This window comes from Polyodon spathula, chromosome 14 (assembly GCF_017654505.1).
Source record: "Polyodon spathula isolate WHYD16114869_AA chromosome 14, ASM1765450v1, whole genome shotgun sequence".
NCBI lineage: Eukaryota > Metazoa > Chordata > Actinopteri > Acipenseriformes > Polyodontidae > Polyodon > Polyodon spathula.
The window spans coordinates 3,549,094-3,575,860 of record NC_054547.1 but is presented as its reverse complement, the minus strand read 5'-3'; the positions used below and the strand labels follow the sequence as shown (position 1 = coordinate 3,575,860).

At 42.7% G+C, this 26,767-nt stretch overlaps 1 protein-coding gene across 3 annotated transcripts in view; it reads right to left on the bottom strand.

Moving 5' to 3' along the window:
* LOC121326628 (epidermal growth factor receptor substrate 15-like) overlaps positions 1-26,467 on the bottom strand; it is a 33,260-nt gene extending 6,793 nt beyond the window's left edge. For all 3 annotated transcript variants that reach the window (XM_041269964.1, XM_041269965.1, XM_041269966.1), the window contains exons 1-19: positions 26,401-26,467; positions 21,916-21,957; positions 20,681-20,770; positions 20,051-20,098; positions 19,577-19,672; positions 19,048-19,113; positions 18,192-18,317; positions 17,249-17,308; positions 16,948-17,160; positions 16,481-16,626; positions 15,966-16,119; positions 14,369-14,454; positions 9,118-9,190; positions 5,372-5,533; positions 4,763-4,960; positions 2,243-2,467; positions 1,716-1,796; positions 1,210-1,309; positions 164-208 (exon numbers count right to left, since the gene is read on the bottom strand). In XM_041269964.1, the coding sequence (XP_041125898.1) occupies positions 164-208; positions 1,210-1,309; positions 1,716-1,796; positions 2,243-2,467; positions 4,763-4,960; positions 5,372-5,533; positions 9,118-9,190; positions 14,369-14,454; positions 15,966-16,119; positions 16,481-16,626; positions 16,948-17,160; positions 17,249-17,308; positions 18,192-18,317; positions 19,048-19,113; positions 19,577-19,672; positions 20,051-20,098; positions 20,681-20,770; positions 21,916-21,957; positions 26,401-26,427 (2,038 nt within the window). In that variant the 5' untranslated portion in view covers positions 26,428-26,467. The remainder of the gene's footprint in view (positions 1-163; positions 209-1,209; positions 1,310-1,715; positions 1,797-2,242; positions 2,468-4,762; positions 4,961-5,371; positions 5,534-9,117; positions 9,191-14,368; positions 14,455-15,965; positions 16,120-16,480; positions 16,627-16,947; positions 17,161-17,248; positions 17,309-18,191; positions 18,318-19,047; positions 19,114-19,576; positions 19,673-20,050; positions 20,099-20,680; positions 20,771-21,915; positions 21,958-26,400) is intronic.
* Between the last annotated feature and the right edge of the window lie 300 nt (positions 26,468-26,767).

The following is a 26,767-nucleotide window of genomic DNA, read 5'->3' as shown; positions in this document are numbered from 1 at the left end:
TGTGATTTTGTTAAATGGTGTGGTAGCAATTATGCTGCATGAAAATGCATTGCCTTTTCAATTTCAATGATATAGCTTCCTTTGTGTACAAACAGGATTTCATGGGACAGCTTCCATCTGCTTTCCACCCTCCATCACTGGTCATAACTAGACTAAATCTCACCTGAAACATCCACCTTCCCAAATGGATCATCTTTGAAGGGGTCATCTAAAATGAAGAAAAATCAGTCAGATTTTGTATTTGTTTTTTTAATGTACTGTGGCAGGTTAAGAGTAATTAGTTGTTTTTGCGTGGCAAGCTGGGTTCTGGAGATCTTTGATTTTCAGCCGCTGAGTGAAAGTGGAATAGACTGGGTGATTGTCAGGGTTGTTGGAAAACCCATTTGCAAGTCAAATCAAACTCCCCAGGGATGTATTATTAGTTGTTCTGGTATTAGACTAGCTGTGAGTTGCACAGCGAAATACGAAACTCTTTAGACTTTCCTGCATTGCACCATATGACTGAAAACCTGCATATCTCTCATTAAGAGTGCTCTGTGTTGCTGCAGGGCCTTGCTGAGGGTTGTCAAAGTAAACCTTTTGCACACAGAGTGATATAGAACACATAGAATGGTTACCATGCTGCTGAGGCTGAATCACTGGCATCCTTTCATCACCCCACTAGAGAAGTTCTGGGGTCTGTCAGCTACGAGGAACCGACGAGAATGGATGGGCTTAATGTCCTCCTCTAGTTCGGAATGTTCTTACTGTGTGATCTTATGAGAGCAGACGCTGCAGTACTGCCACTGTCCACTACAACTGTGAAGCAGTACTGAGTGGATCAAGCAGATTCCTTGACGAAACAGTCAAACTCTTCCAAAAAGCACACAGATAATCACAGATAATTCCTTATCTTGTTCTTTGTACTTGAATATTGAATATGTACACCAGACACAGTCCCTAATGGTATTAAATAAGCCTTGCGGTCCTCTTGCTAACACAAAGCGAGTCATTTAAAGTAGTCAAGACTTTACCAGAATAGACATGTCAGCGGTATATATTAACTTGAGGAATGCGTTTCAAACAGACCATCACTTTTAATGATTCTCTGCAGTGGGTATCACTAGTAATCTGGCAGCCGCGTGGTAACCTGTCCAGTTTGCAATGCTCTTCCACAGTACATGTTCTATTGATCTGAAACTGTGGGGCAGGGCAGGGGGGGGTACTCACTGTCTGTGAAGGGGTCCGACTGGAAGAAGTCCAGGCCGCTCTGTGCAGAGGGGCTGGCTTGCTGAGGAGATGGGTTTGGCTGGGCATCAAAGGATTCCTCCTGCAACCAGAGCCGCCATGTTAATGCCAGGAACACCAAAAAAAATCAATCTGCTTGTCTGTATCGGGCTTCTTGGAGTTAAGCTTATTTTTGCATTTATTTCCCTGTATTCTTTAAGTCACTTTTTAAGCCTTTTTGCATCTGTTCTGAAACCACAACCATCAAGTTGTTCATATCTATGTCTGCAGGGGATATAATGCATATTGGTGTGTTAAAATCACTATAAATAATATGCACATGATTGCCCATATTTGAGTATAACCCAGATCTTTCACCACAAGCTTTACCAGAAAGACTTCTCTCTGCGCTGTGGCGAATGGCAGTCAGGTACAGATAATGAGACTGATGGACAGAGATGGATTTATGAGGGAACAGCGAGTCAGGCAGACAAGGGGAGAAATGGTACCTTGGGAATACTTGCTGTTTCAGTCACCACTTCTCTTTCACTCATTGTGTCTGCACAGGAGGATACTGGGCTGCTTCTCTCCTGCGGAGAAAAGCTTCAGCTAAGTGCACAGCTTCTGTGGAATGCTAACTGCCTGCCTGTAGCATTTACTGCAATATAGCAAGCAGGGTCACAGCCTCATGACAGTTTCTAGAACAGAGGAATCAATGGTTATTGAAAGTTCTGAAAAACAGTTAGGAGAGCACAATGTGACATTGGGCAAATCCTTCTGCACTGTTCCAAACACAGAACTCCTAGGGGCAACTGGATAACAAAATAGCCATCTCAAGTTCTTTTTGTTTCAAATGTTTACTCGAGGGCTGTTGGGTATTCTTAAGGCGTCTATTACTATTGCTTCGAGGGTACTATTAAGAAAGGGGCTATGAGAAGGGCCCACTGTTGGTTGGTTTCACAGACCCTGATTTGCACTAATCCGAGTCTGTGAAAGCAGCCCTCTGTGTGGGATCTCGCAGCATTGCGTGACTGACCGCTGGAGTGTCTGCCTGCTTGGTGGTGTCCCAGTCTGTGTAGAGCTCCTCTTCAGCTTCCTGAGGGCTGGAGGTTGCGTCGGGGTCCTCTTGCTGCTCGGGGGTCTCGGCTCGCTCCCCCTCGCTCGTGCCGTTCACCATGCCGCTTTGCAGGTGACTGCGCCAGGTCAGCTGGCCCTTCACGCCCTCCTCTGCCTCCTGCAGCTCAGACAGCTTGCTCTGCACCTGACAAAATGAGAGCAGTGGAGCCTGGGGTTAGTGCAGGGGGCAGGGCACGGCTTGCTCTTCAATGCTATGGAACCCTGTTTCATCACAGACACCCCAATGTTTCCTCTTGCCCCCCCCCCCCCCCCCCGCCAATCAAACAAAAGGTACCATTATCCGGTATGTTTCCTCCACATATCCTCAGATACTTATTCTCTCTGTACTTTTTACCAAAGAATGTCATAACTAATGAAAAATAAGTTATTTAAAAAGAAAGACATCTGGTGCTGAGGGTTGGCTAAATGAGTGACGGGTTATGAGAGGCTGATCAGCAGGGGCTGATTGTACTGCTCTAGATTCTGGTTGTCTCAGTGACGTGCTAAGGGATAGCCTGAACTTATTTCATTACAATTAGACAAGGTCGAATGTGAAGTAGTGTGTGTAACTGACTTCTCAATACTGGAACCAATGAGATGGACTAGATTAAATACTACAAAGAAATATCTCAGGATTTATCAAGATATTTAAGATTTATCAACCAGTAATACAAGCATTAAATCACTGCTATTTATTTCAATCCCAGGAATTGAAAGGAGATAGGCTTTCTACAAAGAGCACACTCTCCCAGCACTTCTACCAATAAATCAATACCAGGTCCTTGAAACAGCCCTTTACAATTATTTTTAAAATGTTAAAGCTATACAAGATGACAGGAGGATGGTTGCTGTGTGAAGCAAGCCTAGCTTTTGAGCTGAGCCTAGCTGATGAACCCTGGCAGTGAGGATTAAAGAATAGAGACAGGACTGAGAATACAGGCTGCTTTATAAGAATGTCCTAACCAAGTCACATTGCAATCTGATTATGTGTACAACTGTGAAGGGTGTAAACATGCACGTGTGGTTGTTGTCACTATATCCCCTTCGCCAGGAGTGTCATAATGCACTGTGTGGTTATAAAAAACTAGAACTAAATAATAAACTTCACAGAAAGTAACAAAAAGCAGCCTTGTGTTACACTGACCAGAAATGTAAGCAACATTTAAAAAACTCTGTCTGCAAAGCACAGGAATTGGATCACGATTCTATGCCGATTTCACCTGATTTAATACAAGTTAGCCTAACTGTCTTAAAGTTGCACTTATTGTAAATAAACAGCCTCTGCCAGTAAATGTTACTCACTGTAGAGGAATACATTGCATCTGTGAAGACTCAGAGCTACAAGACATGGAAAAGCTGGCTAATCGAGTCTCCGAGAGTACGCTGGCTTAATTGATATTAATATGTTGTCAAGGGATTCTTCTAGTAAGTAATACTCATTATTCAAACTCACAAGGCAATTCATTCCTTTAAATACCCAATGCCTTGCTACCTGCAATTTCATTGGAAGTTAATGGGAATAAAGCAGATCTGAATTGCAACTTTGCAGAAGTATTCAGTGCATTTATTTTCTTCCGGTCTTTATAATAATATAAAACAGCTTTCCTAATTGAGTTTGTGGAGGCTTCATGACATGATTAGTTGCCACATTAATTACCCCAATTGCTTATTTAGGCATTTCATCGAGGTAAGCGCTCATGTTTGCTCTTGATTCACGGAGTGATTTATGCACTCACCCAGCTGTACTGGAAATTGCTGACACAATTGCAAAATGCCTCCCTTTCTGAGATGAGTGTGTGAGTTTCCTGGTCGTTAAAGTTGTTCCTTCCTCTGGTTTTAAAAAGCGATCCCCTATGGGAAGCATTCATGACACTATACAGGGATAAAGATTTCACGTGTTTGTGTAAATGGCGGATTCATTTGTCCAGGAAAGAGAATCTGTAATACTGGATGCAAAGAAAGTTTTAATCACAGCAATACAGCAGATCTGAGAGACTAATAGAGTTGGCAGGTGCGCTCTTTAGATTGACAGGCTGTCTATGGTAAAACTTACGTAGGGGTAGTAAATATTCAACGGGCACATCGATGCTGAAGCAGTGTGTAGGCTGGTTCAAATCTTCTTACATTTTTTAATTATTTGAGACTATTTTGTCATTTTTCTTTGTTTTATGTACAGTAGTACTTTTTCTGGTTATTGTCTCATGACTTTTTTTCTGTGCCAAAAAGATTGGACAGCTCTGTGGTGAAACATTTTTTTAAGTCTCATACTGTCTGTATTAGAACATAGTCAATGAAATATAACAGACTGCAGCAAGACGACAAGGAGCCATAAAAATGAATGGAGAATGGTCCTTGAGAGAGGAAACCTTTCAGTATTACTCAGTAAGTTCTTGTATAAAAATCGGCAAAACTTAGGGTAAGTGGTGCTGTTGGGACTGACCTTGATGGTCTCTTGCTGGGTGCTGTGCAGCTCCTGTTGCAGTGGCTCAAGCCGGACCTTGCCAGCCTCGACCTTCTGCTCCATCTGAGCCATCTCGAGCTGCAGCTTCCTGAGCTCCTCCTGAGCTCGCCCCAGTTCCTCCTCGTACCCCGACACCCGAGACTGCTGGCTGGAGAGCTCTGCCTGCAGGGACGAGATCTGGAGAGGAGGGGGGGGGGGCGTCACACACAGGATGCTTTGTCCTTCACAATGGACGATTATTAGCAGCGTTGGATTGAACCGTATAATTCCACTGGGGGCGACACCAGTAAGGTTGGTTCTACTAAGGTTGTCTGACATGCTTACTAACTATTCAACCAAAAACTGTGTCTCCTAAGAAAGGCTGATTATGGGGAACTCTGTCAGCTTTGCATTATGCACTACATCCCATACAGAAGGGGAATCTGAGGGGAATGTGTATAAAACTACATGGTCTACAAGCACTAACGTCAAAATGTAATACATACTGCATATTAAAAATAAATAACCCTGCTGTTGTTTAAATGCCTAGATCAGCTTGCAATGGTTCAAACTGCAGGTCAGCATATTCCTTTGACACAGCGGCCCTACCAGCTGGCTCTCCTGGCTGCTCTGCTGGCGGATGAGGCTGAGCTGCTCCTCCAGGGCTGTCTTCTGCTGGTCCAGCTCCCCCAGCACCTCCTGGATCTCCTGTCGCTGGGCCTGCAGCCTCTGGAGCTCCTCGCTCTCCCGCGCCACCTCGTCCTGCAGCTCCTGAGAGGGGGGAGGGAGGGGGGAGAGCATAAGCGACACACCAGCACCAGACCGCAACACAAAACTGTACAGCTGTTCCAATATTTATAAAATACAATAGTAGTTACAAGTCACAGACACCACTTGCACCCCATATAGTCAAACGGATATATTCATAAACGTGAGACTTGCAACGCAAATGCGAGGTTGATGAAATCAATTAATCCCTGAAAGCTTCAGATTAGAAAAGGCACTATGTGAGAAATTGTTTTCACTTTTATTTTTAAAATGCTAGCATGCGCTTTGATCAGATGAGGAAAGCGATCACCCATCCGATTCCATAATTCAATTCCAGCTGTCATGGAATTTCCCGGCTCTGATTAAGCCAGCTCATTTCAATAGCAGAAAGAACAAGCACAGGCTTTTTTCCTGTGGGAGAGAAATGAGGCGAAAAACAAAAATCGATGCTTTTTAATGAATCCTGCCTGCCGTGGTGGGTATTTTTGGATTCTGGCAGCGCTGGTCCTTACTTTCTCATCGCACCTCACTTCTACCTGCCAGGGAATTTAATAAACATCATTTGTCATGCCAAGCAATGCCAAATGCAGCACAAAACAAGGGTTCTTTAAAATTCCCCTGAACTCATTTCCCCAGGTATAAACACCTACAAGCTGTATCCATCTCACTATCTGAATGAGGGATTCAATTTTTAACTATCAACACCTGTTCAGAGCTGGCCTGTATGCAACTGGAAATATTATTTAGCAACTAGGTAGCATTGATTAATATTATTCATTTTAATGTCACCATATGGCACACTGGCCTTAATCTTCAAGACAGACCGGACCTTGATACAAATTGTCACACACAGTTTGGTACCTCTGTGTGGGATGTAACTGAGTGTATAAAACCTCCCATTATTACCTACTGTTGAAAACACTACAGCATGTGGTGCATGAGAAAGCCATTTGTTTTATTTCATTTTTTTAAACTATTATTGCAAGGTACACAAGAAGCTGCCCTGCCAAGACATAAATGCAATATAAAGCAAGGGACACAACGCTATGCAATTTGAATTTAGAAAATAAAAGGACGTTCTGTAAATAAATCACTGATTCAGGCTTTTTTTTCCCCCTATTGTTTCTTGTTCTTTTGGGAAACCGGTAACAGAATAGAGACTAGAATAAATGCACCAAAATATATTCCGACAATAATAATGATGACAATGTAAAGAAACACAGAGGGAACAATCTGGTGTTCAAATGAACTATGAACCATTTCCATATATAATATATTTCATACAACATCTTAAAAACAATCAAACACACAACCCAGTTCTAAAATAGAAGATCTGTTTTTTGTGCCAATCAAATACCTTCAGTGTCTGAAGCTGCACATTGCAATGATTTTAAAAACATGTTGATCTTATCATAGGTGTCTTCCATCTCTGACGGCTTGCAACTCCTGACAAGGGCTCGTGTTTCCATGGCTACCTCAGAGATACGCAACTTGTCTCTCCCTCCAAGGTGACAAAGGCAGTGCTGCCACTTATCCCACATATAACATCCCTGCCCAGACTTGGTCTCCAGAAAAGTGAACCCCCTCTTCTCTCAGACAAAACAATGACTTTCAATTGCAGGTGGGGAGATTTAACAACAGGCCCAGATATTTCTAAAATGGCAGCCGTTTGGCCTTTCATTCTGTATTATTGTATGAAATGTCATTAAAATGGAGGCTAACTTGGATGATTTGGCCATAAAAGAGATGGTTTCAAGAAAGGGATAGGATGTATACACGTTTACAGTAATTTTAATAGTTCATTCCCCTTAGTATTGTATATTAGATATGTACACAAAGGAAATATTATTTCAGTTTCTAAAATTTTAATGTTATTATTGTTACATAAACCGCTCAGACTTGTGTTTATTTTACACAAAATCAACACTTTCATTCTACATCTTCAAACTGATGTGTGGGACTGATGTGAAAAGCAAACTTGTGAGTTTAAGCATATTAAACAGAAGCAGTGAATATGCAACAATATTTATTTTATCATTTTATCATTTTTATCAATATTTATATTAACATGGGGTTAATATAAACAGACATTTGGATAAAGGGGAATTTATTGTCATTAGATTGGATGTGGGTGGAAGATGCTGCGGGGAATAAGACAGCAGTTTGGATGAATGGAGCTGTACAGCAGCTTCAATATCTGCTATACTGTACTCTCACGGCATTCCCAAAGAGGAAGCAGAGTTTGTGGACACTCACTGTTTTTATCTTCCATCAGAGTTCCTGTGAAGCTGAATGTCACGACAGCCAGCTATATTTAGCAGCCTTATGGTTTATGCTAATGAACGAACCCAGCAAATGTTAAATTCCACTGTCGGGTCTAGAGGTTCAAGGTGAGAGATGGGAGCCAGGTTTTAATTGATCATCATCTCCCTGTATCGCAATTTAAAAATGTGTACCTGCTTCAGTTTAGTATTCTATTACTAAATGTTTGGTAGCTTGGTGCATTTTTCACTATCAATCTGTTTAAAGATGCAGTTTAGTTTCTGGCCATTTCCGTACACGTTTCCTGCCATTTTTAAACCAACCCTTTGTAGAACCACACTGCCTCCCAGTCCCTCTGCTCTAACCACTAGGCCCTACTGACAACCAGTCCGTCAACTCTAACCATTACCTCACACTACCTACAGGTCCCTCTGCTCTAACCACTAGGTAAAGCTGCCTCCCAGTCCTCAGCTCTAACCATTCAGACACACTGCTTACTTTGAAAAGCTGCTTTCAGGTATCATGAAAGCTGTATCTCAAACTGCAGAGCCAGCTGTATTTAAAAAGGAGCAGCTCGTTGTGTTTTAGATGAGGTTGTTGGGTAGGAAACACAAATTAATTTAAAAGTAGAAATTAAAACATGACTGGAATAAGCCTCGGAATAGAATATTCTGGACCGTCTCAGCTCCACTCAGGCACTACAGTGCCTTATTACGTATTAATTAAATAAAGGGAAGGCACTGTGCTTTTTAAGCACTAACATTGGCGAATGTTGGAGCAGCAGTAAAAGGTACTGACCCAGTTGTCCTTGCCACAATTACCCAAGAAGCTTTACTTCCAGCTTCTGCACAGGCCTAGATACTTCTTCATATAAGTGTGAATGCTAAAGGGCTAGTGTCTATGAATATTCATAAGTGAATAAATGAAAATAGAGGGAGCCTGCCCCCATTCCAGACACACACGCACAAACACAGATGCACATGCATACCCAAACACAAAGAAACGTTCTTCATTACCCAAACACACACGGATAAGTGTAGCAAACTATAGCGACACACACGTACAACACAAAAACCATACACAGTACATGCAAGCACACTGGCATACTGTTACACACACACAGCATATAGACAAACACATACAAAGAGAAATAGAGAAAACCTCAAGAAACCAGACAAAACAAACAAACAAACGCAGTCCCCTAACCGCAACCACAAACAGCACAGGCAAACCACATTAAAAAAATGCAAGGAGACACAATGCACACAAGCCACACGCATGTACCCAAATGCACAAACAATAATGAATACATGGACCATCCCTACCTGGACCTCGTTGGTTCTCTGTTTGATGCTGTCCTCATTTTCTTTGATGTCTTGTTCCACGGTCGTCTTCTCCCTGGAAGACCAGCACAGGAGGCAGGAATATTTAATAACATCCGACACGGAGGGGACAGACAGCCAGCTACCGGCTCCCGACTGCTCACCCGTCACATGCATGCTACAGGCGATCGGCCCGGCCCTCAACACTGCTATCACTAATACCACTGCGAGCTGGACGAGCAAGAGACACAGTGCATGCGGGTGTGTGCAGACGAGACTGCCACAGACAGGGGAGACAGAGAAATTCCCCCTCCCTCGCTCTAACACCGCCTCCACATTCTTAGCTGGAGCCTGCCTGAACAGCTAAGCTGGGGAGGGGGAGCAGGGAGAAAACAGACTCCTTTAACCACCCCCACTTAAAATCGATGTCACTGTTGCTATGGTGACTAGGAGTGCAGGAATGGGAAGAACCATTGCCTCTGATGTTGCTGTTTAACTCTTTGTTTTCCAAACAAGCAGTGAAACCTGTGTGAAGATGGCCGTCCGCTGTATGTTTTTCAAGCAACACCTTTATGCAAAATGACCTCTGTTTGACCACTGGTCTCTATAGTGGAAAGAATGATCCAATACACCCAATCTACAGTAATTTTCCTGTTTAAAATACACAGGCCCCCATATTAAACCAAGTGCAACAGCAAAGGGAGAGAATACAATCATTTTACTGGAATAAAACCAGCAAGAAACACCTACATTCCTGCAACTAATTTCTTTGTTAGTTTTATACCGCTACAATGTTTTTTTTCTCTATAATAAAGATGCCTTGTCTTAGCAATTCAAACAAGCATGATCAGCAACATACATCCCTCATCACCACAGCTCAATTAAAACTAACGAGCTATAAGTATGAAGAAGCAGCTGATGACCTAACAGACACAATATTACAGAATAGTATGAAATTAGAATTAGCAATTAAAGGTTCAATCACAATGATAAAAATTGCCCAGATTAATGCAAAAAAGATGGCTTTTAGCTAAGCTGTTCTCCAGGTCCATGCAAACATGTTCGTTTGACATACAGATGGATGGATGTGTGGACAGAGAGACACCCCCATGTATCCCTAGGATAGGACACTCGAAAAAGGGGGTTCATAGATGTGTAATCTGTCAACATAATCATGAAGGTTGAATCAAAAGGTTATGAAGGCAACCCTAAACCCTTAACCCCCACACCAACATAAATCACATGTATGTCACCATTTACCAGCATGTTGTAAAATGCATTACACGATGGCCATCTGTCTACATTGATCCGCCTCCCCCCCCCCCGTCTGTTCCACTTAAGTTGAAAGCAAAGGGCTGCTTGTATTGCTATATTAATAAAACACCTCAGCGAGCGAGATCCTTTACCTACTGTAGATGCATGTGACTATGTCCCAGCTAGATGCTCAGTCAGGGGGCAGACCATCAGTCAGAACCCAAACAGCAGCCCAAAGTCTCAGTATGATGTTAAGAGGCACTGCTACCCTGCATTACAGACTAGTGTCTCTGAATGTACCAATGACCAGACACCCTCTACATGCCTTAAAGACAATGTCCAGGACATGCAAGGAAAACTAAAAACTGCCCTTTCCTGGTCACTTCGGGTCTTGTATTAACCTTGTTCGCTAATTGCAATCTTGCGAGATCAGTTTGCTTGAACAAAAATGTGGATTTATTTTGAATGTATTAGACAAGCTATTATTTCTATTCTACTATAGGGTTCAGCTGTCTTGAAGTTAATTTATCTTTCCTAGAACTGAAAGAGCTGAACAAAGATTTGAATAGAACACCGACAAGTTGCAATTTTAGCAAGACACACCAAGGGGTGTTGGATTCATTTAGTGTGGCAGTTAAAAGGTTAAAAGCACCATCAGGGTGTCTGCTGCCAGGAAATTCAGTATAACCACAGGGATGTATTAACCCTCACTTTTCTATTATTAATTCAACTGGATAAATGAAAATGACCTTCACTCGATCTAATGTGGTTTGAACTAATTCTGAAACACCTTATCAGGTGGAACTGGCATACAGTATGCAACAGGGTTAACCAGAGAACAGCACAGCACAGAGTTCGGTTACAGCAAACTAAATCATTACAGAAATCTTAAACATTGCACACTTCCATTTGTAACATAGAACTCCTAGGAGCAGTCTGGAAAGACACACATGTTGTAGCAGTCCTGTACTGTCACTTTAAATCCTGATATGCCGTACTTACATAGTATGTTTCTGTATTTGCAAATAAACAGAGTAAGCATGTTAATATGTGTAGTTGTTTAATGTTATTTTTCTTGTAACTGCAATTGAACAAAACAGCATTGCAATTGAAGTTGCAGCAAACAACGCTGCTGCAGTTGTAATCAGAATTGACCTCAGGACTGCCCTCAGCAGTGTACTCTGTGTACAGCATGATACTGGCTGCACGCATGTCAGTCAATAGGAAATATATCTGGTCACAATCCTGTTGTTAAGACCTTTGCAAACCACAGCAATCGCGGCGTCTCTACATGATTACTAGCAGTCTTTCTTACCCACGGATTTCAAACAGGACTGCAATGAAGGGTCACCAGATTCTAGGTTAACAAATCAATTTGCTTGTGGTCCTCTGAAACAGCATGAGTACGCAGGTTCTGGGAAACGGAACACGGTGCTAAAAATGCACTGAGCATGATTCTCACAGGAAGTCTGAAAACAAGTGCATGTCTTCCATATATAATGCAGTTTCCATCACCAGTGAGCTGGAAAGACGTTTCTTCCCCTCCAATGCCTCTCTACACAACACCCATTCCAATACCACAGAGCCTTGAAGAAGCAGCAGCACCTGCAGACGCAAAGAGATTCCACAACGGCCCTGTATAGAAAACGCATGCTTAAATCAGCTAACTAAACCACAGGCCTGTCCGCAACTACTGCCACTTCCTCAATTACTCCTCGGTTGCAAAAATATTGAATCTACAGTACCAAGCCAAGCAAGTACTAATGTTCTTAAAAAAAAATAAAAAATCAATTTAAAAACCAGTAAAATAAAAATTAAAGGAGACACATTTACATATCAAACTGTACCACCATCAGCTAAGACCGTGTAGTCGAATTCACTGACTGATAAATATTCATCTTGTTCGGTCACCTCTGCCGGATGGAAATCTACTGCTAAGAACATCAATACATCAAATCTACAAAAGAGCAGATAAAGCCCCTTTATTCATTTGTCATGTTTGTCTCCTACACCTTTGTATATTTTCCAGTTGTTAAAGAGTGCCCTCTTCCTCCCCCGTTCTACAGAGCCGGTGGCTCATTTTAACCATCTTCCAGCTTTGCATTAAAACTGCATGAGAAAATATTCAATGAAGCCGAACTGCAAGGACTGGAAGACACAAGCAAGCTCAGCTAAATGCTCCGCTGTTATACAAAGTGCAGGGTGCTTACCTTTCACCGGAGGCAGTGCGTTGCCGTGGCAATTTTAAGCAGTCCAGTACCACACGCATCATCTTTGCAGCATGCAGTCCCCCATCCTAACTCTGCATAGCCCCCTGTGCTCGCTGCTCCACACTCAGACAGAACCCACCCCCCCACCCCCCACAACACACACACACGCACTCACAGCCAGGGAAAACCAAGCGCCTCCAACACTGCACTCTCAATATTCCAGCGTCAACTCAGCTTCAAAAAAAAAAAAAAAAAAAAAAAAAAAGCAGGGGAGTGAGAGAGGGCAATGCTAAGAGAAAGGCTGTTATCGCTCATGTAACAATATGAAAAAAAACTCCCTTCCTCTTTCCAGCCCTGAGGCAGCACAGTTCATCACGTGAAAACACAACCTCAAGAGACTGCTCCACGCTTCCCATTCAGCGAAGCAGCGTAGCCCTGCCTGAGGTTATCTCCCCTGAGTCTCTGAGTGTGTGTGTATGTTTTAATAGGGCTCATAAAAGGTGAGTGGCAGTGGGGCACAGTGCTCTGAATGACAGGTTGGTCTTCAGCAGGAGTTGGTCACAAGGGTAATGCAGAAGGCTGCTCCTGCTAAGGCACAGAGCAGGAGAACAGTATTGAACAGGCAGGCAGAGGACAAAGGAAGGCAGGTGCTCTTCTGTCCCATGCGGAGGGAAACTGTCTCTCTCACTCTCTCTCTCCTCTGGAAAGGAACTGAACCAAATAAAAGTCAGTGAGGGACTGAACAGAACAGGCGTTAGTGTCTGATGAGAAGGGGGGGGGGGGGGGGGGGGGGGGGGCAGGGTTACACATTAAGCAGAATCTGTGAGGTGATTTACAGACGATACTTAAAAAAACAAAAAAGAAAAGCTCACTAATTAAAAGCCCTGCATACACCTGCTCTGCTGTCTAGCAACATCTTGAAGCATCACGGAGCCTCACCCCCCTTGAACCTGCCTTCAGAGAAAGATTCCCAACAAGCACACCAACAGTCTGCCAGCGGGGACCGCGTCGCTGTGGAAACAGCAGCCTTGTTTTCACCTGGCCACCTGCCTGCCTGCAGATCTGAGCCCTTGAGAGACAGACACACCCACCAGGCACCACCCCCTCCTACATGTCACAGCTGAGCCACGCCCACCAGGTACCACCCCCTCCTGCATGTCACAGCTCAGACATGCCCCCAGGAACATCAATTATTCATGACCTGAGTAACCAATCCCTATTTATAAACTCCTGCGAACGGAGAGACAGTACCAGAGACTCTTTGCTGAGGCATTTACAAATCACAGCGTTTTTTTTAATTATTATTTTTTTTTACAAAGAGCGTTTCTCACCTTTCAGCCAGACACTGCTGTAAAAGCTTTGAATTCTTTTTGGAATAAAGTGCCTTTTAACTAAAAGGCCCAATTTTAAGATCACATCAAATGAAAACAATAGATTAATTCTTACCAGTTTCCTCCCTTTACTTTATCTCTGGCAGATATCCCAGGACTAAAAGCTTCATATCAAATCAAAAAGGAACATTTCTGTATCGTCTCTTGTCAATTCAGATTTGACAGTTTGTTTTAATAAACCACCAACACATCACAATCCAGTATGCACCTCCTGAATCCAGTTCTCTTGCAGGATCTGAGAACTGACTGCTCAAAAGGACAAGGGTTTATAAGGTGGGAATTTTGGCAGATATTTCTGTAGCTGTTTCACCCTTCAGTAGAACTGCAGTGACAGACTTGCCCATTGGCAACCCCCCCCCCCCCCCCCCCCCCAGTGTATCAGACAGCAGGCCCACTCACCTCTGCAGATCCACAATCTCATTGCTCAGGGAGTCCAGTTCCTTGATCGCGGAGAAGTCTGCCACCAAGCTGCTGGGAACATTGCCCTGCAGAGACGCAAAGGGGAAAAGGTTGGACATCCTGCCCTCAGCAGTGACCCCCAGGGCAGACAGGACCCTGCTAGTCTGTTAGGTTTATTTCCTTCTGGTATTCTGCCTGACTGATCCAACCCTGATCGAGAAGAACAAGTGCCCCTCCCCGGTGCTACACATATTTTTGGCGTAAACAGAAGTATAAAATAAAAACAGCAAAAGACTAGACAAGGCCTTTTAGAGGGTCACAGATTACGATCAGTACACTGAACAGATCAAGGTCCTTTCTCAGCCTGTTTGGGCAAGTGACAGTCCATTGTACATGAATGGGGATTCACTTACTAAATCACTGTATAAATACTGTACATAAAACACACAGACAATACATGCACAGATCTGCAGCAGGTACACAGTGTTGCTGAATTAAATATGATATGGGGGTGGTTATTACAGAGGGCTATACAAATACAACAGATTGGACTGTGCTGTTAAATGCAGGGTCTTAACTTTAACAGCAATACAAGACCAGCAATTTGTAATGTACATGAAAGGTGATAGTAACTGAATGACTGTACCACAGGTATGTTGGTAACCTGTCTGTAATTTGCCTGCAGCTCTCCACAGCCCTATAACCTGATTAACAAACTCAGTAACCGTTCCCCAAAGGAAATGAAAGTTTGTGCTGTTGATAAAGAAATGCTGGTCCTGGGATTCGCCGGCTGGTGTGAGCGGGTGACCTCCTCTGCATTATTTATTAAACGCTTGATTCAGAGCTGCTGACTGAGCTGTAGAGAAGCAGGCTGCACCGTACCGTGAAGAATGTTCCAAACAAACCACTTTTGCCTCTTCCCTCCAACTGCAAGACTGGTCTACTTGATGCTCAGCACCTTTTTCCTGCTTTTTTTTTTACATTTTATTTTTACAATTCTTGAAGTGAAACTGCTTTTTAACACAGGAACTGGTTTCATGTCTGGAGCTGTTTTAGATAGTTATGAATTTGACCATAAAAAGACCCAGTGCTGACAGCTGTGCAAGGAACTGAAACCTACACTAAACTGCCACTGAACATTGCATCATCAAGTAGTGACGTAACAGGACAGTACAGGTCAGCAGAACTAGTGTCACATTGGAAGCAGAGTTTCCACGGGGACAAGACACCAAATCGCTTCGGCATGGCTTTTCCACAGCACTCTTTAAAACACTTTTCTACAGTTGTCTTTAGTTTAATCAGAAACATAAAATGTACTTACTAGTTTATAAAATGCAGGTTAAACAATTGTTTTGCGATTTTTGCTTGCCCATGTGCTAAGTAAACCCAGGCCTAATTAGAACTGTACCGTTATCCAAGCAAATTTTCTACCACTACACAGGAATGCTTATTGACTTTCAGTTACCTGGGAATTGGGAGTTTGAAGTTATTCAGCTCTACGAAGTGTTTGAGAAGCCCTGCAATGCTGTAATAACAGCAACACTGCAGTTTAAAGCAGGTTAGTACAGTGAGTGAATGTCCCCGTTGCTGTGGTTACCTGGTGTGTCAGTCTGTCTGAGGGCGGGATCATGTCTCCAGTCAGGGCCTGGGGTGGATCAACCCCTTTTGTCAGCTTCTGGTTGATCAGGTGCAGAGCCAAAGCAAACTGCTCCTTGGAGAGCTTCCCACAGTCCTTTGTGTCACAGAGCTCCCTGGACAGCACAGCGAGGTGGGTGAAGGGTTATTGCGCTTTCACACACGCACTACAGGGTCCTGTATTATTTATTACATTTTTTTTGCCATGGTTCTTATTCTCTTTACAAAGACAATTAATAAAAAATGTGTGGTACAAAAAAATAGACATAAAAATAATCAATACTTGTCTAAGTGTCTGGCACAGGTATGTCCAGGCAGTGGCAAAACTTTAGTTTCAAAAGTGTGTAGGGGTGGGGTTAGACAGTTTCTGTAGCTGGGGCATATAATAATAAAATAATAAACAAACAAATAGTTCTTCACTAGCGGTCACTTTCGCCTGTGTAGAGGTTACTCTCCCCCCAGTCCTTCGCTCCTCACCAGATGTCAGCGAGGGTGCTGGAGGGCAGGCCGGTCTTCAGGAAGATGTCTCGCACCTCGGGCCCGGACACCAGCCCATCCTGGTCCTTGTCTGTTTTCAGGAACACCTCGTCATACTTGGCTCTGTCAGCTGGGGACACTACCCACTGTGGAGAAGAGAGGCAGAGCTCAGCAATACTAAGCAAAACCAGGCTCGCAGAAACCACGAAGAAATACAAGACAGGGTCACGCACACGAAATGCTCTGCCTGTTATCAATTAATCTATGGCACATATTTTCAAGTGTTTTTTTAATTCCACATAAAAACATTCACAAAACATGCGAGTCATTCTGACTTGGAATGCAAGAACTATGTGAATTGGGCCAGTGTTGATGAACAAATAACTGCAAGTAAAACACAGCTGGTCTAGTCAGCACTGGTTAAAGTTTAACAAAGTGTTTAAATAAATATTAGTATGCATGTGTACCTTCACTGCTATCGGCACCGGTGGGGATTTGGAGGGGAGCATGCCCCCTGCTGGCAGGGACTGGCGGAGCTCCTTGGCAGAGGGAGGTGAGGGCAGCAGGGGCACCACGCTGGGCAGGGCAGATTTCTTCCTTTTGGAAGGTGGCACCAGCGAGGCAGGCAGGGACATTGGCACAGGCTCCTTCTCCAGGGCACGGTACACCAGGTACATGGCCTTTCAATGACAAAGCACACATTCAGTTCAGCTGAGGAAACACTGCACTCGGGTGCCTCATTTCGTTCAAACTTCCCAAACTTCTTACCACTGCGAATTCATCTCTGTCCAGCATTCCATCTCTGTCGATGTCGCTCAGTTCCCAAACCTGAAACGAAAAGGACCAGAGTTTTGCCCCTAAATCGAGTGCACATGAAACAACCTTAACAAACTGACTGCCTATGAGAATTTAAAGCCATTACTGTAGCTACACACTGTCGCGAGTCCACATTGACGTTTTTGATTTTTCACAGATAGTTCTAGTATGTTAAAATTTAAACAGGTTTAATCCTACATTTCAAATTAAAAGCAGTTTAACACCCCTACACACATTTAGACTTTCTTAACGATGGAATCAATAAACTTTATAGTCCACAATGCATACATTATTACTATGTACAGCAGTTAATAGTTCAGCAGCGCTTTCCTTACCAAGTTTCTTCTGTGAAACCCCTAGGCAATATCTAAACGTATTCTCAATATGTGGCTTGAAATATTTATTAAATATTTCTAACTTTCAGAAAGAAAAAAAAACAGTGAATAAAAAAACACACTTGCAAAACAGCACCACCTTCTGGACAAAAGAAACAGCACAGCATTACTGAAACACCATTCTCCTGGTGGTGTCTAACACAGAAGCCATGCAGTACACTGGTGGTGACACTGACACTGAAGAGACATCTTCATCAAGGGGAAGAGAATCAATGCTGTCTTTGTGAAGCAGAGCAGACTGCTACAGTGTGTAGTAATCAGTAACAGGAGGCCATTAGTATCACGCGACACAAAGGGGTTATCAGAATCAGATTCAAGTCATTGCACTGGCCTTAATAAACACCAGAACAAAAATCAATATCAGTTAAAAGGAAAACCTCAAGAAAAATGTTTATATATATATATATATATATATATATATATATATATATATATATATATATATATATATATATATATATATATATATTTAAAAAGGCAGAGTTCTCCTCTCTCCTTACCCGTCCTAAAACATCCACGGGCAGTTTGGAATTCAGCAGCACTGGTTTCACTTTATCCCCAGACAGCATGCCATTCACTGGGGACAGGCTCTCGAATATGGCATCAAACTTCACTTTCTCCTCCGGCTGAAAGAGAAATTGGGCTTGAAATACAGGGAGAGGCAGAGGCAGGAACAAGAGAGACCGAGCTTTGTTGGCTGTCTGTATGATATATATATCTCCTTACATGATGAACTGTACCCAAGTTGTGCCTCTGCAGACACTTGATACAGACAACAACATGCCTAAGTGTCTAAGTCAGCACTGATGATGCGAGAGCTCAGTGAAGCACAGTGAAACACAGTGCTGTACTGTTGAGAATACAGCAAGATTTCCATGGCTCTTTCTCACTGGTTTCAGAGCTAGGCAACAGGCAAACTTCTGGCCAGACAACACGATCTCCAGTCAAACCTGCCTATAGCAACTACTCAGCAGCATCTGCCTAAAATATATAGTAAATACAGCCCATTTAGTTTCTTCTAGCCAATTTGAAACATCGGAAGGACTGAAGACAAGCGACGGCCTCCATTCGCACTGTAAAGCCAATTGCATTTTCTCCCTTCTAACACAAGCGATGGATGTTACTAATCTACAGAGACAAGGGCCAGCCTGGGGAGTCTCCACCTGAACTTGTGAGGTGCCTGACCATGGAGCATTCCCTGCGGGTCAAGATCAGCAACTCAGCATGCCCAGGATTCGAACTAGCGACGGGGAGTGCTTTTGCAGGATGAGGGATGAGGCATGGGAGTCACGTGGACCCACCCCCCGAACCTCTTTCTTTATTCTAAAGATCTTACTCCTCCCACCCCAAGCTCACCTTGACAGCCCAGGGAACATCGATAGGCACTGCTCCAGCAACGAGCTGCGGGCTGCTGGTGTCATGCTGCAAGAGAAAGATAGAGTGGTTTGATCCAATGCACTACACTGCTACTTGAGATACCATTCTACCAGCATGCTGGGAGGGCAGACAGAAAAACATTTGAGCCTCCAATCCGGCAGCAAACCGAATCTAAATAATATTACAGGAAAACACATCCCACACCACGGCTATATATTCTTGAAAACGTGGTGGTACGACGCTTCTCTCAACAGCATGTACAGAACAGTATACAGTAAGAAATGGCAAGAAAGAGTTTAAAAACAATGGAGAAGTAAATGAATCAAACACTCTCAACACAGACCCCCCCCTATACAACCGAATCAAACGCTCTCAATAGCTTAAGCTCAACAATGTTAATACTGAATTTCGTCACAGTCTTATAGAAACATGTGAAGTGTGATATGCACAAGTACGACTGACTAAACTAGGAATGCACTCATTTCAAAGCTACGATGGAAAGACTCACAAATTTGGGTGGCACAACGGCCAGGTGGAGGCTGCTGAGGGACACGTCGAGTCCATTCTGAGCACAGGCCACCAGCCGCAAAGCAATGAAAAACTCCTACAGGGACAGGAAGCATACAAAATACATTCCAATCCACTCAATTTCCTGAATCTCACACTGCATGTTACCATCATCATCATTCCGAACTATCAAGAATTCCACCTGCCGTGAATGCTGGAGAGTACTCCAAAACACAGAGGCTTGGCAGTCACACTCCTCTGCATGGCTAAATATTTTCACAAAGTGTACAATTTTATAACGAGCAATACATCTTCAACAGTTTCCTGTTCTACGTGAGAGGCTACTTTTTACAAATCAAAACTTCACATCACATTTGAAAATTATTGTTGGACATATATTAGATAAAACAACACACAACAGCAGTGTGTTGTAGTTTATCAGATGGATGTCAAAACGATAAATACAATAAGTTACCCGTTTGTTCAAAAACCCCTTCCGTTCTGCGTCTGCCAAATCCCATATCTGGAAAAAATATTCATTAAATTAAATATATATTTTACCATGAAATGTGCAAAAAATACACTACTGTCTCAGCTAAGACACACATTTATAATTTTTTTTTTTTTTTTTTTTTTTTTAACAATTCCTCCAAATGAGAGCTAAATGCTTGTTAACTACAAAACTGCTAACTAAAAATAACTCTTGAGAGCTCTCACACTTCAGTAAACTGATCTGTAAGTGTTAGGTTGTGTTTGACTCACAAGTGGTTACCTGTTTTTAGCAGCCAGTAACACAAGCAAATTATCTTTGTTTCAATGCAAGTGAATGACCAAGACACTCTGACTGTGTTTCACTTATATAATATATTATTAAACTACTGCAGGTTCAGAACAAGACAAAAGGTGTGTCCAGAAGGCTTCACTGAAGGGAGGAATCTTGCGGTCCTACATCTAAACACTACACGCCATGGTGTGCTGCGAGTGTCATTGATATGGCCCGAGGATAAAAATGCGCCAGTGAAACAAACAAACTGGCCAGCCAACAACGGCAGGTTCCTGATCAGAAAGCTGGCTTCGATGAGCATCAAGCTGGCCAACACCCCACCTTCCCCAGGACCAGGTCTGCCAGGCCAGACTTCTTGAGGAACAAGGCTGCATCAGACGCCCCGACTCGGCCAGTGTTGGACAGGTCCACCTGCAGAGAGGTGAGGAGGAGGAGGAGGAGGAGGAGGAAGAGGGGGTTATTGTCTCACCTACCAAACAAGAATATCTTCCCCCTACAGATCAGGCCTTTTCACCTTAACCCTAGAGAAATGTCACTTTCAGGCAACATAACGAATTTGTACTTAGAAGTTAGAAACCAACCAAGTGGACATTTCAAAGTAAAATATGTCCAAAATAGATTGAAAAAATAATGTAGCCTGAAAGCACTGGCCAAACAGCTCTAGTTTAGAACAGAGTTCTAGGACGGCGACAGTCTGTGGAATATCAGCATGAGTAGAAGGGAACACACCGAGGCTGAATGTTTAGGTCTGTTTAAGCACTATGATTGTCCATATAACCGATAATCCATTATTCAAGCATAGCAATTTGGCCACTGCTTTCAGGCTACATTCTTTTTTCATTCTATTTTGTACATATTTTATTTTACTTTAAAATGACATATGTATTAATAATAAAGCAGTAAGTTAAACATCCACCTATGTTTGCTTTCTAATGAAAACTAACCTTTATTTATTCTATTGTCAATTTCATTGCAAAGAGGGAAAAGGTTGATGAAGAGACTGTTTTAAGTGGCTGAAATACTCGGCTGATTGTGATGTCATAATTTTTAATGGACTTTGGGGTTGAATCGAATTTGGAGAGGTGCCTCTGGTGATTTTATTATTATTATTATTATTATTATTATTATTATTATTATTAATCAGGTGAAATCAACCATGCGGATATGGAGAATACAGTAAGGTCAAAACTGAGAGGCACAGGGTGATGTCACGAATATGGTTTCTTAGCGATGTGTCATGGCAAACACAAGGCGAACTGTGCGCTCCGATTGGGTGAGAGATCCTGTGCAGCCTATGTAAGAAATACAAGCTTAGAGGGTACACCTAAAAGGTAAATACAGGTATACAGAGGAAGTATAATACTGGCATAACATTTAACAGGTAGCATTACCAGCTACGTTTACACCCAAACAAACATGGTAATGATTATTTAATTTAAAGTACCGAGCTGCAGTACTACTGAAAGGATATCCTTGTATCTCTGAACATATATAATATTGCAAGCAACAGAACTACTTTGTAACAATGAAATTCGGAAGAAAAAAAAAACACTTACCTGCCGATAGTATTTCTCATAGACAGGATTTCCACTTGAAAGCTGCAAATAAGTAAATAAATAAAAATCAGAATAGGAATTCAAGTTTACAAACAGTAAACTGAAGTGACAGTTAACAGCTGTAGACCTTAATTCCATGGCTTAAGTATTTTCATCTGGTTTTGTAGCAGGAAAGGATGTTTTTAAAGGCACTGTGACATTCACAGAGAAGCACCAAACTAATTCCGAAGACAAAAAAGCCAACATTCAAAAGGGCAGGCAAAATCAACAATCGAAAAATGACAGGTCAAGGGACCAACAAAATGTGACCTTACTACTGAAGGACTAAACATTTCTCAACCAATCAGTGAGACGGGAATTATTTTAGTTTTCTTCTAAGCAAACTCATCTCAATTACTGTTTTTCTAATAGTTTTTTTTTTTTAATCTTAATGAAATACATGTTGCCTTGGAGTTCACAGGAAGTCTGGAAGTTTCCAGCATGCTGGTTTTATTAGAGGCATTTTAACAGTGGCTTTGTGTGTTAGAGACTGCAGATGGTGGTCTTAATACAAAATACTGGGGAGGCCTTGTTATTAAAATGTGGCTTTACACTGCCATGAACTGGAGCAAATCAGGACTGGAAAAGGTGCCTTCACTCTCAGATGGTCGTTTTACTGTACAGTGCAGAAAGAAACGTTTTCTTATTAATAGCAACTTTCTTACCATTTTTTTGCTGAATTTTCCAGACGTTCAATTTGGTGAACCCTGTACAAGGATACTATGCACTACACTGTAGCTTCCCTCGCTGTGCAACAGGTATTGGGATCCCATAGATAACACGGACAATCCCCGCAGGGGTTCATGCTTCAGGAGGGACCCTTATACCAGTTACAAAGTGTAGCAAGGTTTCTGAAAACGGAAACTACATACGTTTTTGGACAAAAAAAGCATAATGTACTGCAAGTAAGGGAACGGCGCAGTTTGTTAATGCAAAAGAAAACTGATATGTGAATGTGATCTGGTTAGGGTTTAAATAAATGCGGCAGTGAACAATTTTTACTAGACAACACCAGTAATGAAACTTGACTGGCAGAAACATCGAAAACAGCTGCGTACCGACTGCAACTACACCATCCCCAAGGCTAAAGCCACATGGCAGGGAAACAGTTAACAGGCCAAGGGCTGTACAGATCGGCTCACAAACCCTGCATCCCCTCTTTTGCAACTCATGAAAAAGCCAATCATGTTGAAGAGGAGTTCACATTCCACAACCCTAGGAGAAAACACATCATGGGTACAATACGAAGGACCGTGCTCAGAAGAGATGCAATACGAGGGACCCTGCTCAGAAGAGATGCAATACGAGGGACCCTGCTCAGAACAGATGCAATACGAGGGATCATGCTCATAACAGATGCGATACGAGGGATCACGCTCATAACAGATGCGATACGAGGGATCACGCTCATAACAGATGCGATACGAGGGATCACGCTCATAACAGATGCGATACGAGGGATCACGCTCATAACAGATGCGATACGAGGGATCACGCTCATAACAGATGCGATACGAGGGATCACGCTCAACAGATGCGAACAGATGCGATACGAGGGATCACGCTCATAACAGATGCGATACGAGGGATATAACAGATGCGATACGAGGGACCACGCTCATAACAGATGCGATACGAGGGATCACGCTCATAACAGATGCGATACGAGGGATCACGCTCATAACAGATGCGATACGAGGGATCACGCTCATAACAGATGCGATACGAGGGATCACACAGATGCGATACGAGGGATCATGCTCAGAACAGATGCGATACGAGGGATCACAGATGCGATACGAGGGACCACGCTCATAACAGATGCGATACGAGGGATCACGCTCATAACAGATGCGATACGAGGGATACGCTCATAACAGATGCGATACGAGGGACCACGCTCATAACAGATGCGATACGAGGGAACAGATGCGATACGAGGGACCACGCTCATAACAGATGCGATACGAGGGACCACGATGCGATACGAGGGACCACGCTCATAACAGATGCGATACGAGGGATCACGCTCATAACAGATGCGATACGAGGGACCATGCTCAGAACAGATGCGATACGAGGGACCATGCTCAGAACAGATGCAATACGAGGGATCATGCTCAGAACAGATGCAATACGAGGGACCGATACGAGGGACCATGCTCAGAACAGATGCGATACGAGGGACCCTGCTCAGAACAGATGCAATACGAGGGATCATGCTCAGAACAGATGCAATACGAGGGATCATGCTCAGAACAGATGCAATACGAGGGATCATACTCAGAACAGATGCAATACGAGGGATCATACTCAGAACAGATGCAATACGAGGGACCGTGCTCAGAACAGATGCGATACAAGGGATCGTGCTCAGAACAGATGCGATACGAGGGACCCTGCTCAGAACAGATGCGATACGAGGGACCCTGCTCAGAACAGATGCAATACGAGGGACCCTGCTCAGAACAGATGCAATACGAGGGATCATGTTCATAACAGATGCAATACGAGGGATCATGCATCAGATGCAATACGAGGGACCCTGCTCAGAACAGATGCAATACGAGGGACCATGCTCAGAACAGATGCAATACGAGGGACCCTGCTCAGAACAGATGCAATACGAGGGACCCTGCTCAGAACAGATGCAATACGAGGGACCCTGCTCAGAACAGATGCAATACGAGGGACCATGCTCAGAACAGATGCAATACGAGGGACCATGCTCAGAACAGATGCAATACGAGGGACCCTGCTCAGAACAGATGCAATACGAGGGACCCTGCTCAGAACAGATGCAATACGAGGGACCCTGCTCAGAACAGATGCAATACGAGGGACCCTGCTCAGAACAGATGCAAACAGGAAACAGCTCAGCACTAAATGTAATTTTAGAGAAGTAGGAGTGCAACTCAGAAAAAACTGTTTTTAATAAGAAAAAAAATTTAGCCATTGAAATCAAGACCTCATTTACAAGGGAGTCCTGGAAATTGTTTGCAGGAAAGGGTTATTTATTTCCATGGTTTTTGGGAGTCTTACAAAGGGTGCAGCATAGATCAGCCCCTGTGCTTAAAACTTTAACAGAACAGGGAAACTTAAATCCCACTGCAATGCTTTGGAACAAGAGGGAAGTGCAAAATAGCGTGCTGCTGTCAATGAACTGCCCCATCAGGAAGCTTCATACACCCACTGGACTTTCCTTTTCCTGCTGCACAAACAAAGCAGAGATCCTAGGGTCAGAGGGATGCTGTGTCACCTTCCCATCCAATCCAACTTCCCGAGAGTGGAGCCCATTTTCCTCTAGATTTGGAGCAACTGTAGGATTGTTTTTTTTTTTTTCTTCACCTCTCATATCTATTTTGTTTAAACTCCACCCAAAGGAAGAACTCCTACTCAAGTGTGACCGCACACACACCAAACATGCATTACACAGGGTTGACTCTTACTGTAGGATCCACACTGCCAAATGTTACCAATTTATTTAAACTTTGCAATTGAGTTATGCTCTGCCGTCAAAATTACCCTTCCGACACTCTCATGAAACGTGCACACTGCTATGGCTTACTTGACTGGTCTACAAATAAAATTAAATGAAATTTAAAAAAAACAAAAACAAAAAAAAAACACACTCTAATCTGATATCATGTCATGTGTTTTTTTTTTTTTTTTTTTCCAGAACAAGTGACTTTAGCTGCTGTACCAATGCAAATGTATTCTGTGACATTCTAAAAACATTCTATACATGTTTTATTATGCTAGACATGATATACACTAACTGCATTTTCGAAATGTTCGGGAAAGATCTGTTTATTATGTTATTACACCACACGTACTAACCATGCAAGTTATATTTTCTTTACACTAATCAGTCATTGCAAACTGTTCCTCGCTGGACGTTCCTCGCTCAAAGATATATATATATTTATATATATATATATATATCTAGTATATTTTATATAACATATATATATATAATAGATAAACTTTTCTATAGATATATTTGATTATTATTATATATCTTATATACTGACAAACTGCACCTCCCTCGAAACTGAGCTAAAAATGAAGCAACTGGACTGGAGATGGGGTGGGGGTCGCTTTTATTAACTCCTTATAACTACCAAGAAAAAAACAAGCACTCACACAAAACAAACCTGTTAAAACTTTAAACTTTTAAAAAAACATAATAGTTTTTCACTCTAAAATGTGGCACAAAACGGAGGCACTCAAACTACGCCCTTATACTGTTCCCACAGAGATTAAAACCAGAAAGTTTTTTTTTTTTCCCCCACAAACTTTCTGTAATTCCAGAAACAAGTTCCGGAGCACACGACTTTAAAACAGCGCCCTACTCGTCTTGTTTGTAAACACATGTATCCGCTTGTCTCAAACTGTTTATGGATACATATTAAACATGGTATTTATGTATTAAAAGAGTTTTACCTGAGTCAGAGACAAACTGGCAGCCATAATGTTTCTTTTCCCATTAGCCCATCCTGCACTAGGCAATATAGGGGAGGCGGTGAAACGTGGAACTGGAGCACAAAATGGAACTGGAATACCTTAGAGGGGGCGGGAGTCGTTAAAATGAGGAACTGGATTTCGTGATCTGTTTGTATTGGTGAATGCTAGAGAAAAGCAGAGAAGAATAAGAACATAAGAACATAAGAAAGTTTACAAACGAGAGGAGGCCATTCGGCCCATCTTGCTCGTTTGGTTGTTAGTAGCTTATTGATCCCAAAATCTCATCAAGCAGCTTCTTGAAGGATCCCAGGGTGTCAGCTTCAACAACATTACTGGGGAGTTGATT